Source organism: Grus americana, chromosome 2, assembly GCF_028858705.1.
Source record: "Grus americana isolate bGruAme1 chromosome 2, bGruAme1.mat, whole genome shotgun sequence".
Classification (NCBI taxonomy): domain Eukaryota; kingdom Metazoa; phylum Chordata; class Aves; order Gruiformes; family Gruidae; genus Grus; species Grus americana.
Genome location: NC_072853.1, coordinates 128,214,287 through 128,233,100, shown reverse-complemented (window position 1 = coordinate 128,233,100; position 18,814 = coordinate 128,214,287). Strand labels below are relative to the sequence as shown.

Below are 18,814 nucleotides of genomic sequence, written 5' to 3'. Positions count from 1 at the left end.
TGTAATCTCTGTTAATTTTAAAAATCCAGATTTAGAGCAGCTACCCATTTAAAGTATTCTAGAAGTGCTTCTGTCATTATTCCTTACCCCAAATACCAGAAAAGAACTAATTTATAGACTTCAGCCATCTTAACTTTTATATAGGCTTAAGTAGTGAGGGGAAAAAAAAAATCATTAAGGCTGACTTCAGACAGGATCTGAATCCTAAGTAACCCCTGCTGGAGAATGTCTGGATGACAAACCTCCTCCCTGTTGAAAAACAAGACTTACACTGGCCAGACTAATGTATTTCAGGATTCTGTCTTCAAGCTTTTCTACTCTCTGGACTTGGACACACTCTCTTTGGGATGACTTCTCCTTTGCTTTCAACTAATATCTTTATGATCATTCAGCATGAATAGTGCCTGGATGGCTCTAATTTTTCTCCTACTGTTTACACTGCCACCTGAAATTTTCCATTTCTCAAATCACCTCTTTTCTTTCACTATATCCCAAATGTTAATTATGAACTATGACAGACTCAGAGTCTCCTTTCTTTCCATATATTGTTTATTTGTCTCTTCTCTTACACAGCTCCTTCTCCCTCTCACGCCTTAGAACAACACACTTACTCCAACAATATATTCCATAAACTACAAATTCTGAAAATTATTGTTATTTACCCTCAGACATTTTTTACAGGCTTGATTTCAACTGTTCTAACATGTTATCTAATAAGTAAGTTGGATCATATTCCTACTGGTTGTCAAACCCTCTCTCTTTCAAGAAAACTTAAAAATGGGTTTCAGAAAGTATTTTTCCAGTAATTCATTTGCTGATCCCCTGCTGCTCTCCCTATCTTATATTCTTGTTTCATTTCTGATTTATGAGAAAATAAGCTCTCTAGAGAAAAGATCTCATCTTACACATCTGTAAAGCACTGCATACTGCACAGATATTTAGCTGTAGGCTCCTTGTACGAATGAGCCATAGTATTCTCAAGGTTCTAAGTAAACTACTGATTAAACAGTATTTCTACTATTTTTAAGATCATTATTGCAGAATAATTCAGACCATACCAATAACATTCCTGAGAAATTATTTCCAGTGTGATCTTGTGACTAACAATTGTTTATTTATATCAATGGACACTCAGCAAGAAACATGACAAAAATGCTGAGCCCATTTTCTCTTAGGACCTTGCCTTTGGTTCTGGCTGAAGTAGTGTGCACTGATGTCTGCAACTAAGCAGCCATCGCAGCCACAACTGAATATTCATCCTCAAAATGGTTATCAGTGATAGAAAAATCAGTTAATAAGAGTCATCAGACCAAATGCCTACTGTTTCTTAGTGCTAACTTTTTGAAAAGATTCATTTGCCCTTGATTAATTTTACTCATTCCTATGAGATCTGGAGAGAAAATAAACCAATTCAGAATTTGCTTTCATAGTTTAGACAAGATCCTTTTCAACAAGGAATTTTGCTTTTGATCATTAGGCTGCCAGTGCCGGCAATTCAAAGGCCATGCGGCACCTGTAAAATTCACACAAAATTCAGCTTACCACCACCAGAAACTATACTTCTTTCCACCTCTGAACAGCAGACATGGTCACACGCACCACTGAAAATTCTGCATTGGTTTTCTCTCATGATGCAAGTCCAAGAAATCACCTTTCTCATCTCATTAGCCTAGGCAATGTTGTTACAAACTTCTCTCAAGTGTGAAATGCGCATCTTCCACTCCATAGGAATTCCTTTTCCTTAACAATTCCTTCTATTAGTGCAGAACATGCACAATAAAAAATTAGATCCTTCTTGGAAAGATGACAGAACTTGTGTCTTGGGTCGAAACATGTCTTAACTACTGAATCCCTGCTTGGGCAAATGCAATCAACCCTACAAGAGAGAAATGACTAAGTGGTGGCCATTAATACAACCCAATCTATTTTAGTGAAGAGTCTGTACCAGAACCTTTTCTTTCCTGCTGTAGTCCAAGCTCTTCGCAATACCTGCTGCTGAATGTCACTGCATCTGCTACTTTCTTCTCCTGAATATCTGTTCTCTCCTTACTTTTGCCAATTGTTTTGGTGGCAACACCACCTTCAACAGCACTAATTTAGCACAGGATAAGCTAAGAAGCCTGCAAGGCTTGCAGGCTTTTGTCTACACCTCATGCCCTGTTGGCTTGCCTTGCAAGTAAGGCCTGTCTCACCAATCGAGAGACACGGGGCTCAGACTCTAGAAGAACAGCCAAAACGGTGCTGCACCATTTTAGTGTATTTTATTAAAAATTCTTCCATCCTGTAACTACATTATGTACATTTTCTTAGCTCTTCTGTGAGGGAAATTTCATTCTTACAGCCTTTTCAAGCACTAAAGAGATACAAATTAGTCATGTAAAATAATTTTATAAAAAAATTTCTTGTCACTGGGAATTATATAGAATAAAATACTGTTAAATGCAGTAAAAATCTTCATTCCTCCAGTGTCCAAGGTGTTAATTGTTTCCACATACTCCATGTTTTCTGACATCTTCAGATATTGTTCCTCACTTATTGCTGCTCCTCAGAATGTGTTTACCTTAGAAACTGACTTTATTGTAACTGTTTATCACCACATAAGATTCTGGTATGAAAATCATGTTAGAGAATAAATTGACAAACAATGACAGGTACCTTGTAGTAGGCTATTTGACTAGAATCGTATTAGTGAAGAGCCATCAAATATCTCCATTCAATAACAAAAGAAAAGTTTCTGTTATGTCATAATAAATGGTGAGAGTCTTTGGAAAGGTAATGCAGATTGATATACCCTGTAAAATAAAAATCATGCAGTATACTCACATTCATTACTAAGCCATAAAAATAAACAGGTTGTCACTGTGGAAGAACAACTTCTATACAAGTGATGAAATTCAGTATTTGGCAAACAAGGTATTCAAGCAGACAAAACATAAGGAGTGAGCCTGTTGGAGTGATTATTTGATTTGCAATTTAGTGCTTTTATCATCAATTTAAGAAGAAACAAAACAAAGCATCTGAGCAAATATCCCATAGTTTTTAAATTACTGTATATATCATTGGCCTATTAAATTATGACATTTGGACATGTTTTGTATTGCTGTGTAGACTGAGGTGAGAGGTAATAATGCTGAAGTGTCTGCATCTAATGAAAACATAACACCTTCTATTTGGTGGCATGGCTCACTGCAAAAAAGCAATATATCACTGTCCTGAAAATGGCCAGCAGGAATAGGAAAATGAGCTACTGCTAATTAAACCTTTTATGTAAAAACATGATTGCCAATCAAATCTTTATTACCCCATACTCTCACATTCTACTTTCTTCTCCATTTACACTTCATCTTGCAGCCCTTGAAGTATCAGGCTTTCAGTCGTCTTATATGTTGCAGCTTTTAGATACTGTGAAAGGATAAACTTGTGAAAATGACAAATTAAAAAGGTACTCAAAATAAAAACGTGACTGAGAGGAAAAAGAACAGTACAATTAAACTACATATGGTCATTCTGATAGCTAATTAAAAGTAATATTTAAGTTACTAGCAAAAAAAGAAGTATTTACTCAAGCTGAAGTTTCAGCATTCTTGTGACAACTAAAACACACCTTTCTTACAAGGAAGGAAAAATGCTGGGCTTTAGATGCATAGAATGGCCCTCTTTTCAGAAATGTGTTATTCAGTAATGATCACAATAGAAGCCATATTTCCTTTAAAGAAAGAAAAGATGCCTTTAAATGTTAATGATTTCATTGATATGAAGTTTGCTACACAGCCACTTCATATAAATGGAATACTAAAGATAAATATTACCCTGGTCAAGTCTGATTAAAAGCTAACAAAATCACATTTGCAAAAATTCTGGTCTAGCATATACTAAGTTCCTCCTAGTGAAGTACCACATAACCACTTAATTTTTTAATTTATATAGTGATAATTATCGCAATATTTGTACAATGAAGTGAAAAAGATACAACATAAGATGTTATTTGAAATAAAAAAGCATTCTTCTTCTAATCATGTAGGGAAAGATCAACCGAACTTATTATTTTTGTCGAAGAAATAATAAAATCAAAGCAAGCACTTACAATTGCAACAAAACTCCAAATGTAAATTAAAATACTTCAGACAAAAGGCTTGAAGGCAAGTGATTCTCCCATCGAGGGATGATTTTCACTTGTCTCCAGGTGTAACATTATGTGCACTGATGGGCTGATCAACAGAACAGAACTTCTCCCCAGCTGTAATCAGGAGTGATTGATGGTTGGGACAAAAAAGTTGATTATCATGACAAGTCCACTGATGCAGAGAAAATAGGCTATGCTGGGGAAAGGATAAAACCTGTTCAGAGACTACCTTCTAAAATCTCCTTTATAAAGAATAAAAAGAAACATTTATGCCTATCCGAAAAGAGCTAACATAAATGAATTCAGTACATTTACTATGCATCTGTATCTACAGTTATTCCACTACGATACAATGAGACCTATATAAACCCCAAACAGAATAAACCCTTGTATTTTTAAAAATCACAGTTTGAGATCAACTCATCAAACAATTATATATATGAAAGTACCTGTATGGTCTACCAGTAGAGCATTGCCTCAGTTTGAATACATGTTTTGAATTCATAATCAAGTTTTAAAGGCCATGGAGGAGTTAGGTTTAAGTGCCATATTGGATTCTTTCCTGAAAAGAAGTCAGTCTCCTTTGGCCATTTTAAAGCTTTAAAGACTTCATTTTCAATTGAGATTAAAAAAAATGCACATGAGTGGGGGCAATACACCCTCAAAGGTATAGTTCAAATACGTGCTTTTTTATTCCAACATAAAGCTTTTAAAAGCAGATATTGGGTTGCACTTCCAGTCCTTCAGATGATCAGACTCCCAGCTGTTAGCTGTGATGTGAGTAAGTACACGGAATAGCAATATCTCCAGAGACTGTAAAAGACATGTAAAGAGTGATAAAAGAACCAAGGAGCTGAAAAAGTCAGGCCTGGGGGTTCTGAAGTGGAATTTCTTTACATCAGAGGCAGTTATGTTTAATAGTAATTCTCACAAAAGGAAATATTATATTTTCTACAAGAGGTGGCTGCACAGATACAGTGAAGAAGAATATATCACCCCAGGGAGTGCAATTTTACTGACCATAAAGAGAAAAAGGGGGGGGGGGGGGAAGTGTCCAGAGTTAGTGTAAGATTATTTGAAAAGATTTTATGGCTGTTGGAATAGAGTATAATCAACCAAAGCGAAGCAAAAGAGCAACTTTACTTGTAATGTATTCTTAGAAGAAATTAAGATTACTTTTTCTGAGAAAAAAATACAATTTACATCATTTAACTCATTTTAATGGAGATCTTTCTACACCACACAAAATTGCACATTTTCTTCACTATGGCCTCTTTCTATGGTCCAGAGTTTGACCTAAAGCCCTGCCTGTTTGTCTTCTCCCAGTTGTTCTTTATGTCCTCACCAGTGCCTAAGTGAGCCAGAAGGAGTCTGTAAGCTTAGGAAGTGTGGGTTGGATGAGTGGACAGCGAGGTGGATTGAGAACTGGCTGAATGGCAGAGCTCAGAGGGTTGTGATAAGCAGTGCAGAGTCTAGTTGGAGGCCTGTAGCTAGTGGTGTGCCCCAGGGGTCAGTACTGGGTCTGGTCTGATTCAACATACTCATCAGTGACCTGGACGAGGGGACAGAGTGTACCCTCAGCAAGTTTGCTGATGATACAAAAGCATGAGGAGTGGCCGATACACCAGAAGGCTGCGCTGCCATTCAGCCAGACCTGGACAGGCTGGAGAGATGAGCAGAGAGGAACCTAATGAAATTCAACAAGGGCAAATGTAGGGTCCTGCACCTGGGAAGCAATAACCCCAAGCACCAGTACAGGGCTAGGGGCTGACCTGCTGGGAAGCAGCTCTGCGGAGAAGGACCTCGGAGTCCTGGTGGACAACAAGCTCTCCATGAGCCAGCAGTGTGCCCTTGTAGCCAAGGAGGCCAATGGTGTCCTGGGGTGCATTAAGAAGAGTGTGCCCAGCAGGTCGAGAGAGGTTATTGTCCCCCTCTACTCTGCTGAGGTTCTACTTTCTGTGCAGTACAGGCAAGGAACTACCGGAGACAATCCAGTGGAGTGCTACAAAGATGACTAGGGGACTGGACCATCTCTCGTATGAGGAAAGGCTGAGAGGGCTGGGTCTGTTTAGCCTAAAGAAGAGAAGACTGAGAGGAGATCTCACCAATGCTTATAAACATCTAAAGGGTGGGGCCAGACTCTTTTCAGTGGCGCCCAGGGACAGGACAAGGGGTAACAAGCACAAAATGGAACACAGGAAGGTCCATCTCAACGTGAAGAAAAACTTCACTTTGAGGGTGACAGAGCACTGGAAGAGGCTGCCCAGAGAGGTTGTGGAGTCTCCTTCTCTGGAGATATTCAAAACCCGCTTAGATGTGATCCTGTGCAACCTGCTCTAGGTGAATCTGCTCTAGGAGGGGGGTTGGACTAGATGATCCCCAAAGGTTCCTTCCAAACCCTACCATTCTGTGAGTCACTGATTGGTGACTGAAAGAAAGCAATATTTTGCCATTTTTATAGTGAAATTTATCTGCACATATTATTAATAATCCAGAATCTCAGATCCTCTTACTGTATAAATTCTTATTTTTTTAAATAACTCTATAAGGAAGAGGTTACAACAGACCAAACAAAGCTAGATGAAGACTGCACAGTAAAGAGTTTACAATTTATCTGTCCTTTTAGGTGATGACTCGCTTATAGAAAGTGGTTTCTGTAAAGAGTCCCCATCACAGTTTTTCATAAATTTCTGTTGCTTATTAACATTGACTGATTTACTTCCCACGTTGAGTGAGGAAGCTGACAGGAAAAAATGCCTCAAATACAAATAAGTGTATGGCAAGAAGTTATAAAGCAGAGGTTTCTCTCCTTGCAGTTGAAATGGGTAGTCTTTTCCATGAATGGAACATGAGAGAATTGGAATGAAGACTTCTTTCCCCCTCCTTTTTTACTGTCTATGCCTTTCATACTGTCTATATTTTTCCCTGTCTATAACAATTCCTTCATGTATAAAATAATATTTTTCAATGTACAGTTCAAAAACACTAAGTGTTGCCTTCATTCCCACAATTCCAGCCAAAAACTTCAAAGAAACTCCAGTTAGCCACTACCTCCCCAACTTTAGCATTTGAATTTTATTCCCCCACTCTCCATCAGGTACAAAATCTTTCTGACACTATTGTAACCCAAATAATGTAGCTACAGGACCCAATTCATTAAAACCACTGGAAATACATATGTAATTTGCCTGGAAGTCATCTTAGTGAGTGACAGATAATCCACATTAAGCACTCTCCTGACACTGAAAGCAGATACTGGAAAATCTAGGGCCTATCAGAACATTTAGGTCTACTTCCCACCCCCCAATATCATGTTTCCTTATATTCTAATTTAACAATTTCTGAAAAAAAGGAAAATTTCTGACAGTAACAAGCATGGATGTCTTCAAACACAGGAGGGAGGTTGCTTTTATTTCAGACTTTCTCTCTTAGTAACTTCTTTTACCTCTGCCTTTCCTCCTTCTGCTCTTTACAGTTTTGAGATCATCTACAACCAAGCAGAAGTTAAAAGTTGGCCCCCAAAGGGCAAATACTGCAACCACTCACTTTGTTGCCAGAAGCAGAAAGTTCTTAAACCAATTCCACAGTCAAAATATTGGTCATTAATCTTGTGCAAATGTTAACAGGACTATCAGTGAGAGCCACTGCCTATTCACAGATCATTTCTAGCAAACTCAAGTCAGTTTCAAGAGATGTCAAACCTACTGCACAACTGACTTGTTTTATTAAAAAAACTGAGTGCTTTGAAAATGAAATACACTGGTAGGATGAGCAGAGGTAGGAAGCAAGAGTTGACAAAGTTAAGAAAAGTCTAAGTTTTACATAAACTTTAAGTCCTAACACAGCAATAGTTGCAGCTAAGCTGAATGTTTTAATCTCTCCAGGACCACATTCCTATACTGACTTTAAGAAACTACAAGTTATGTGAAAATTCTTGACTATTGTTCCACAGACTATTCTGGATTTCATAATTTATAAATTAAGTTACTTATTTCCTACATGAAAAAAGGTTACTCAAAACCATCTCAGAATGAAACAACATCTAACAGAAGATAGAATTTAAATGAAACATTAAAATTATTTTCTTTCAAAATACAACATACAGTCCAGAAAAAAAAAGTTTGAATACTCTAGTATGGGAAACACTGGACCTGCACAGGACCTGACTACAATTCATACTGCAGCCTTTAGAACTGTGGTTTAGGAAAGAGGAGGTAATGTTTCTAAAAGATGCAGACTAGACCTATAAAAACAGATTCTACTGAATATCCAAACAGGGGGAAAAAAACCCAAAAAACCCCACTAGGTTGTTTTCAAATTTATCATGTATGCAATGTAAGTGAAAAGTATTCTGTGCTATTTGATTAGAGTTTTGGAATGCCAAAACATCATGTATCTTGCATTATTTTTTTAGCAATTCTTTGTTTCCATAATGTGTTGATACAAATGCCAGATACCCCATGGAAATCTCTGCACTAATCCCTTTCTGTGATTACTTGCTGTTTTTTCCAGTGAATACTATAAACCAGTATCTCTGGAAAAGTATTGACCTATGAGTGTATTTCCATTCTGACTCATATTCTGATCTCAAGTGAATGGCATGAAATGCTGAAATCAGCATTTGCTTCTCCTTACACTGAACTCCACAGTACAGTAAAGATGGCGCACTATTAGAAAGAAGTAGTGCATATATATATATATGGAGTTATATACCTATATATAATTATATATGAAAATATTTTTATATATAAAAATAAGTTAATTGTGGATTTTTATTCTTGGTGAGATAAAAAGTGCTGCAATTAACACTATACCCTCATAGAGTAACACTGACTTTAAGGGGACGCTGAGCATCTGTAAATGTTTGCACAAGAGAATCTCCGTAAAGAAACAGGCTGATGACTTCACAGAACACAGATGCATTGGTTTGGAAAGACCAGAAGTAAAATTGCCCTGAGATAATAGATAAATGTGCTTGATGGCTGGCGATACCCGCAACAAGTGACTTTGATTAAGAAAGCAGTGCATTACAATTCAAGCAGAAATTGTTGGGTTTATACCAAAGCAGGGTTCTAAATCTAAAGGTTAATTGGCAATCTAAATCTAACTCGTAATCGGAGGCACAACAGAACATGCAAAGAATAAGAACATGTGTTTATAGCCACACATAGAACAATGACTGAGGCAAATAGTACACATGGTTTCAAATACCATTTAAGCATATCTCTGAGAGTTGAAAAACAACCAATTTGAAATCAGAAGGGTGAAATGCTGAATAACTTCAAGCAGTTAGCTGTATCAGTCTTTCCTGGTTCTTAATGGACCAACTTTTGAAAGTTCCTCTCTCTTTGCAAACAGAGGCCGCAGGCCAGGTGTGACCATCACTTGGCATGGACCTCTTCCAAATCACAGAAACCCGTTTGTAAAGTATTCAAGCAAGAGGACATATAATCTCTCTTAGCTCTGAGACTGCAGGCAGCGTTTCTTGTCCAACCTCAGAAACAGGTGTCTAATTTGTTAAGACCCTCTGCTGACAGGGAGCCCACAACTGTCCCTACGCGTTTCCTTCCAGAACTTCACTACCATTATAGCCGGAATTGTCTCACCAAATATTCCAACACCACCAACCAACCAACCAACCAACCAAATATCTTGAATCAACTTAAGCTGAACAATTAATCAAATTTATTCTTCTATCAAAACCAAGGAGCACAAAGATCAGTTAGTCACTGTTCTCTTATTAACCCCCTTTCATATACTGAAAACCTACTACATTTTTCTTGTCTTTTCTACTGTATATCTATCCAGTTCTTTCTGCTTTCCCTAGCTTAGTGATTTTTTTTCACATCTTGTCATACTAGTGGATGTCTTCTAAATTCTGCACCTAATTATGCTTTTGTTAAAGTGTGATGACCACTGCTGTAAATAATTCTTCACCTGAGGCATTGTCAGTTTCAAATACTGTTGAATATTTACCTGTCTATTGATAAATGTAACTCTTGGGGGAAAAAAAAAGTCATAGGATTAGTTGGGTGTTTTTCTTTTTTTTCCCCATTAGCAATTGTTACTGTATATTTGGATTTTGATTCACTATAATTCCATTTTGCCCATTAAGCCAGACATTTCTCATTTTACTACTTGTGCATTTATTTTTTCCAGTCCAAGCACAATAGTTTCTGCTTTTATTTACTGCACTTGTCAGAATTCCAGACTATTTTCTCCAATTGGTGAAGATAATTTTGGACTGCAATCCTGAACTTGCCACCTTCCGTCAAGTGCCTGCCATCCTCCATCTAGGTGTCATCCACAAACCTAGCATATGTACTATCTATTCTTTCAGGCACATTGCTAGCGAAATTCTAGAGTAGCGGCAAGCATGGAACAAACTCCTGCAGATCCTGACTTGCAGTGATCTTTTGTTTTGACAGGAAACTATCAGCAACTACTCTCAGTACAGTTTTTCAATCTGTTGTGCAATCAACTTTTAACAATTTCACCTGAACCATATTCCCCTACTTACTTCACAAGGCTGTCACACGGGACTGTATCAACCCTTATTAAAGCCAAAATATATTACATCTATTTATTCCCTATTATCCATTAAACCAATTACACTGTCAGAGGAGAAAATTAGATTGGTTTGACATATTTGTTCTTGACAAATTCATGTTGGCTGTTTCTTATCACCTTATTATCCCCTAGGTGCTTACAAATTGATACTTTAATCATTTGTTCTAGATATCAAGCATAACCTAAATAGGATGTAGGTCCTCAGGTCCTGCTTCTTTCCCCATGAAAGTTAGAACCATAGTAAAATCCTGTGAAGCTATATTGTATCCTTATCCTCCAAAAAATCCTTCAGTATTCTTTCATCAGAACAGCACTTTTTGAATCCTGACAATTTCATACAGTTGGACTATGTATTGATTTAGTGGTACCTTTGCTTCATAAAGATGGAGAAAAACAAGGTAAAAAACCAACAAATAAGGACTCTACAATGAGCATTCAGCTCATGATTTTCAGGACAATATTACTACTGTTGCTATTTAAGTCAAACAATAATTTCTGGCTAACATATTTGGAAATATTTTTATAATGCATCATAATGGAATTCAAGTCCTGCGAGTACATAAAAATACTGCCCAACCTTTCTCTAAAGGCGAGCTGGATTATCACTCAGCCATCTGCATTAAATGAGAGGGAAGAGAAAGAGAATCACCCTGCAAGTATTGACCTCGTTAACAGACGCTGTCACTACCTTGATCAAATGATGAAATTAGAAATGTGTGTAAAGGCAGATCAAATAGTCATGACAGGTGATCAAAATACGAGGAAAATGTAGTAAGCTGCTTTTTCCATGCCATAGGGTGGTTTGGATGAGGGGTTTTGGTGGTTTTTTCTTTTTTTTTTTTTCTTTTCGGTGATTGCTCATGTTAGCAGAGAATTTACTCCAATAACTACCTGTAGGCACATGAGTTGTCCTACTGAAGTCAGCTGGACTTCATTTTATAGGGTGCTTTTAGCAGATGTTTAATGTTTACTACAAAGCATGCATTTAACAGTTCTTCTGAACTGGTGCAATAGCTCTTGGCAGTTGCCAAAATCTAAATGGCAACTCACACACTTGCAGCTAAGCACATACTTAAATGCTTTGCCCTGTATTGGATACACAATGTGAATGTAAATGTTATATATAGAGCTCTCTCAATGTAAAAAAAATAAAAAATAAATGTATTCACTGCTTGAAATGGACTCTACAGAACCTACCTCTGCTGTTCTAATGTTTTTTCTCAGCATGGAGAGGCTTTGGTTACTTGTTCATTCCTCCCTTCCCTTGTATGAGAAGATTTATTTTACAAAGAAATACTGAACACACAGCTGTCATGAAGATTTATAGATAACTCCTTTAGAAAGAAGCTAAATGATTTTAGACTATTGTACTGCCTTTTCTCATTTTTCTTTGAAATGTAATTTTGATACCATGTAACCAGAAAAAAACCCTCTTCTGCTCTGAAAGAAATCTGTATCAAAGGGGAGAAAATTCTGTCTTCTCTGCAAAAATGAAAAATCTTGCAGACCAGTTTTATTGTAAACATTTTCATAATACTGTCGTGCAGTACGTAAATGGAATTCCTATTCATTACTCTCTGATAAATCCTATCTCCAGCATCTAAAAATAAAGACATATTGGTAGAACAGCCACAAAGCCCTAGGTTTCTGAACAAAAAAGCTATTTATTGTTGTTATGGCTTTAAATCACATCCAACAAAATATGATGAAAATGAAAGGTAGGAATATTCAGTAAATGAAAACTTTTTCACAATAATAAGAGAAAAAATATGTGTGCACTTGCCATTCATATAGTAGAGTTATCAAAAAATGATAGCTAATAGTTCTTTTTCTTCAAAGGACTCTTTAAGTCTCCACATTAAATGTTTCGTTTGGCACATTTTTGCTTCAAAAACTGGTGGACATTCAGAATTACCCAAGCAACTGAGAAACTGAGCTCTTGCCTATTCCCTTCACATTTCAGAAAAACATTTCTAAACTGCAGTGGAACTCTGACTACTTATTATTTCTTGAAAAGCTTCAGCAGAGTACTTTGTGATTTTCAGCAGTAATAGCTATATGCGCTGGAATGAGAAGAGACCATCATAAAGACATCCACAAATCTCTTCTGTGTGGTAGGGAAAAGGGAGAGAGATATTGTCCCACGTTCATCACTGGGAAGCATTTGGATCATAATCTTTCCATCAATCAGTAACACTGGGGTTGCTTTAAAAATTAGGTGAATATAAAAAGTCGAAAGTGAAAGATACACAGCAAGAACGTCTCCCCATTCCATAAAGTCAATGATATTGATCGACTTTGAGAGAGGGGAGAATTAGAACAAACTTCTACTGGACAGTGTTGGCAAATTGGAGTTGAAGCCTCTCGAAGCACACTTGAAGGTGTAAAGGGACAACTAAATATTTGCTTAACAGCTTTTCTTCCAAGAGTTTTCTGTGAAGAGTCTAAAAGTATAGATTTCTACTGAAACCAGTTTTTTGGATGCTGCAAATGACTCTGAAAATGGCCACTGCTTCTTCCCCCTCTCTTCTGTGGAATCCTTTCTAAGAGCAGCAGAAAAGGAACAGTATGGGAGCATAGTAGTCCTCTGAGTAAGAAGTATCAGTGTCCACTGCTATCTTGTTTGGCTCTGTGTAGAAGAATTTTTATTTCAAACATTTTATTCTGGAAAATGCTAGCTCCTGCCAGCTGGAAAATTTTCCACTCCATGTATCTGAGTTGTGTATCCACTAATCACTAAGTCATTTTAATGATGTGGTCATCCTTTCTTTTGTCTGGATTTTTTTGCGGACTAATAAATGGTACGCCGTCTTTGAAAGGAGGCGTTTCACTTTGGTATGTAATATCAAGGTGTTTAATGTCTCCTGCAGTTATGCACCATATATGATTCAGCAGGACATGCTTTTTCCTACAACAAAGCTGAAAATTATGAGTGATGACTTGGGCTGCTCAGTAAGTGGGATCCACTGTGGCCCAGGAGTCTCCATCTTCCCCTCCTCATGAATGGCTGAGTATCCACAGTCCTAATTCTGGCATCTGGCTTCTAAATGGAAGAGCCTAATTTGACTCTTCTATTATTACCTGTGAAGAACACGGCAACTCCACAAAATGTATTACCCTTCCTTGCACCACTGTTTGAGAATGATGTCAATGTTATAAGAGAAAGGTGTCCATTCAGTCCATGAACTAGAAAACCTGGAGTCATCAGTGAACGTAAGTACATGATGCTGATCCATCTGGAAATTGTGACCAAGATCTTGTTAAAATTATTTCTAAGCAATAAAAAGCTGAGGGTAATGAAGAGAGTTGCATTATTTTCATCCATAGGTGTCCAATCCTTAAAAGAAGGCTTCAAGGTTCAATTTAAGTTTCTGACAAGTTCATGGCTTGAATAAATAATTGATAGGTACAAACTGTATGTAAATAGCTGCCTACAAAGAAGCAGCAGCACACAAGAATTATTCCACTTCTTCATATGACTAGCATACGGTAGGAACCTCACAGACTCTAAATTCAAACATTTTTATTCTGACAGAAGTAACTTCTATTTTTAAATTAGTAAAAGAGGTAGTAACTGAAAGACGTTTGGTAGGGGAAGATAAGTTTTCCCCAAAGATGCCCATGTCAACAAACTTCCTGGAGAGACTGGAATAGCAGAAGATAATATATTGTATTATGTCAGGTTTTGCCTGCACACACAATGATCCTGGAGAAGGAAATAAAGGAGTTAAATTCTAAGAGGCTTTTCTGTGACAGAGCAGGTACTCCTTGGCAAGGAGCACCACAGCACAGCTTCCTCGGGTAATTACGGGGGGATGGGTTTCCTCTGTCTATTAGAGACCATCTCCAGTTCAGCTTGTTCTACTTCATTGCTGGAGGAGTGAGAGGATGTAAGGTAGGAGCCAACTCACAAAAAAAAATCAGGCAGGACAGGAACATTAAAATACAATTCTGGCTAGACAGAGATATGGTTGTAAGGGTAGAAGAAGGGAGGTAGATCCACAAGGACTGTAGGTATAACTGAATAACTTCTAACATGCACTGGCTGAAAAGGCAGGCAAACATAACCAGGACTGGTAGAAGAATTAGGACCCAGCAAATATTTCAGCTTTATTAGCAGTAATGGATCAATCCATTCTCCTATTTACACTGTGCAGCACAACTGAAGTTGATGAGCTTGCAGGGATATATCCGCAGGGAAAATCTGGCTGGGTGTATAAACACTGCCAAATAATTGTGTTTATTTGAAGCATCCTACAGCCTTTTCATCTGCTGAGCCACAAACTGAAATCACAACATTTCATTTAGGTTCAATTTATGCAAATTATGGCACATCCTAGAAGTTAAGTACATATTTTTAATCTGATACAAAATGATCGACTTACATCAGAATTAAATCTCAGCTGGCAAATGTTGCATGATATGATTTGCTTTCTTCGATGAGGAAGAGGAACCCCAAATGTATGATTTATTACAGCTTTTTGAATTGGGTCCATCTGTAAAGAGAGAAGAAAAAGAAAAATAAAAGCTTTTGCTGTTCCACTGTATGCTATGTTATCTATAGTCTCAAAAGAGATTCTGCATCATGCCATACCATACCCCACACTACAGAAAACTGTTATTTTTCTTTAAAAATAAATATTTCTTCTTCATGCAGTTTTACAAAGAGGTAATACAGAAAGGAACAAACTGTCATTAGCTATCTTGAAATACATATCTTTAGTTCAATTCTGTATGCACCAATCTCACTTTGCTGAAGAAAGCTAAAAGTTGTAGATCCTTATCAAAACACCAATTTATGTTTTTTATATCATAGAAAACCTAGCTCACTAAATGAAACAATAATATTTTAAATACAATTACTAAGAAAAGGATCGATGGAAATGTGAAGCTTTTATCTTTAAATTGTATTGTTAAAAATTCACAGATTTCAATTATGCAAATACAATTAATTGTCTCAATCTGATGATAACCGGTATTCACACAGCATAATTTTTATGTGTCTTGAAAAAAACCCCAAAACTTTTTTCTATGCTCATGTCCCCATGATTCACTTTTTTCTAGTCTGTTAGCAAAGGGTTATTTGATAAATAAAGAATCAGAGCTTTTCCTTAGAGTAATCAATTATTCATGGAAGCTGTAATGGTAGACAGTCATGGCCTCTATTGCAGTGAATCCAGAACAACTCATTACAGAAATTTTGTATCACCTGACAGCTGTTTAGTGTCAGATATGAAATAGGTTATTAAATTAATTCCTGTTGAAAAGAAATTCAGATTGGTAAAAAAAAGGAACAAGGAAAATGGCAGAGCTTTATAGAAAGGTTTGGAAGAAACGCTCATTTGAACATTCTCTTCATTTGATGTGAAAGTGAAATACCTCATACATTTGTGCAACCACCAGCATAAAAGAACAGCAATCCACCCAGAAGCTAGGGATGCCACTGTTACATAACCCGAAAATAAGACTGATGGCTAAGATCAGAGTATTTCGAGATCTGACAGCATGTTGTGTAAAACTTTCTGCAGTGACAAAACCTTGTGGTAGGGGCACTCATTTTACTCAGTAACGTGATCTTGAAAGAGCCCACGGTCCAAAAATACTATTGTATAGACCAGAAAGAACATCACCACATAGGAAAATAGACAGCAACAGCTCTTCTTTTTCTTCCAACTGCTCCACTACCCAAGAGGTGACTTCTTATGCCAGCAGAACCAACAGACCTGTATTCGGTGATTTTCAACACTAAAGTATAACCTGGTCTTAACTGACGCTATTTCCTTGCTGCTGAAGTTTGGAGAAATTTTCTTTAGAAATTTAGGCACTGTTTCTTTCGCCACTGCAGGTCTAAAATATTTAGGGAAACCTCAAGCTCCGGTATATGAACAAGTTGGCACATAGAGAAAACTGGGCGTTCTTTGATCCGGTGTAACTGCCTTCACATTAACCAGAGTTGTGAGATACTATTAGTTTAGCTTTCAGTGTTAACACGTTAAACTCTTTCACATTATCTCACAAGTGCCATAAGTTAAGAAAGCCAACAAAGAAGCTCTTTAAGGGTTATATGAAAGGTACCACCATGATTCCTAAGATGGAACAACTCATTTTTTTGAGTTGGATTTACCCATCTTCACGATAAGAATTCTAGCTCCAAATGGGGTTGGATTTCTGGGGGAACTGATGCTCACATATTGAGAAAGAGACAAATAATTTTTCAGAATTGAGAAGAATCATGAATGTGTGGAATAGTTGATCTATTTTGCATTTGATTTTATTTTGGTCTCATGGAAAAATGTGGAGTTTCTTTCCTAATCACTCCACAGATTTTCTCTTGTTTATCTGCTGATACAGAAATCCATCTGCACACTTCCCTTTCTCTTTCTAAAGATGCAGACTTCTAGATATACAGCTACATGGCCTTATTGTGAACTGGATGATTTGTGCTTGTGGCTCTAAATGAAGAAGTGTTCTGGATAGCCTCCAAGCTGATTAAGAAAAGCTGCTTCAAAGTAAAAATCCCTTCACTGCCAATTGCACTTTGATACTGCAAAGCAGAATTAAACTTCAAAACTTAGTCCCAGATTCTAATAAAGTTGGGGCAGAATGCTGGAATGGTATTTGACTTTATTATTTTTTCCTGGAGATTTCATTTGGGAAATACCACGGACCCATAAATTTCAAGTAAACATCCAAAAGCACCAGATAAGCCTCCAGAAGTTTTATGCAGGAAATTTGAGAGAGGTAACAGGATACCTAGGTGCAGCATGATAAGCACTCAGATCTCTCAGGCACTGGAAGACAGAGAGGAGCCCTGCTGAGAGTCAGAGGAACAAAGAGAGGCAGCTGATTGCCAGAAAATAGAGAGCAAGGATTGCAGGGAAGTATAAAGAGGGAAATAATATCACGTAGCTGAGATAATCAGCAAGTGGTGAGATACTTAACAGAATCTCCAAGCACTTCCAGGCTCACTGAATTTTGCTAATTACACATATAAATTGTATTTCAACTTATGTAAATGGTATTTGCTTTCAAAATAAAAGTTATCATGATCAACTTTGATAAAATCTGCTTTTTACTTGTTACTAGTGCTATATTACAATCACTGGGGGTTTATTTTATTTCTTAGATGAAAGTGATTTAATTTACTGCCATTTACAGTGAAGGACAGAGGGGTTTGCAATTCACATCAAAGATTATGATTCAGCTGTCAAAGCTGTGCAGGAGAGCAAGGTTTGCAAGAGGTTTACTTCCTCTCGCCAACTTATTTGCACTGCAAGTTACAACACAAAAAGGGCAAGCTGCCCTGTGTTTGACTTAGTTAACTACTTTTTGCTTTTCTACTATCCAGCACTAAGTATCTCTTACTACGTAGCACAGGCTGTGCCACGCTTTTCCTTGTGGTCAGTGCCAGGATAGCACATTGCTCAAGGTTCACTGCAAACAACAAGGTAACTGTTAGTTTGGGCTATGAAGATAAATATGACAGGCTTCATAATTCATTTGGTTAATTTTTGTTTTCAATACGTAAAATGCACAGCAATAATATAATCTATTTTTTAATTATTCAAGCTGAAATTTGTGGCGACATGATATTATTTACTTTCTTTGATCAGATACTGTACTCTCTTCCAAAGATCTTCCGGGGCTTACCATACTTCACCAAAATCCAGGACCAAAAGCAAGGACACGACAGAAGCTGGCCTCTCAATCCATTTTCTTAGCTTTGACCTTACCACTCTCAGTTTTTTTTACTTTTTTGTTTCAAATTCAAAGTTGTCAGACCAATGACTGAGCCACGTTCTTCTTTGTTCCTGTGCTTATGGTAGAGCACGGAAGAGCTCTTTATTTTGTGGACTGCAGATGAAAGGAGTGGCTGTTGCATGAACTTTTCTGGATGTAACATCAACCCCAAAATCAACAAGAACTTGACCCAGGACATCCCATGTTATCCTACCTGCCTGGACAACTTTCCCAGAATCACCATAGCTGCTATGCTTGAAGGCCTTCTGTAGCCAAATCTCCATCTGATTAAATTACATTAAATACCTGCAGAAAGCAGAACCCAGGCTGGTAAATTTCAGGGAAATTTCATCCTTTGGAAATGTAAATGTTACATAATTT

At 37.2% G+C, this 18,814-nt stretch overlaps 1 protein-coding gene across 3 annotated transcripts in view; it reads right to left on the bottom strand.

Moving 5' to 3' along the window:
* Positions 1 to 18,814, bottom strand: part of ZNF385D (zinc finger protein 385D) — a 431,668-nt gene that overhangs the window by 85,507 nt on the left and 327,347 nt on the right. For all 3 annotated transcript variants that reach the window (XM_054817423.1, XM_054817424.1, XM_054817425.1), the window contains one exon: positions 15,079 to 15,189. In XM_054817423.1, the coding sequence (XP_054673398.1) occupies positions 15,079 to 15,189 (111 nt within the window). The remainder of the gene's footprint in view (positions 1 to 15,078; positions 15,190 to 18,814) is intronic.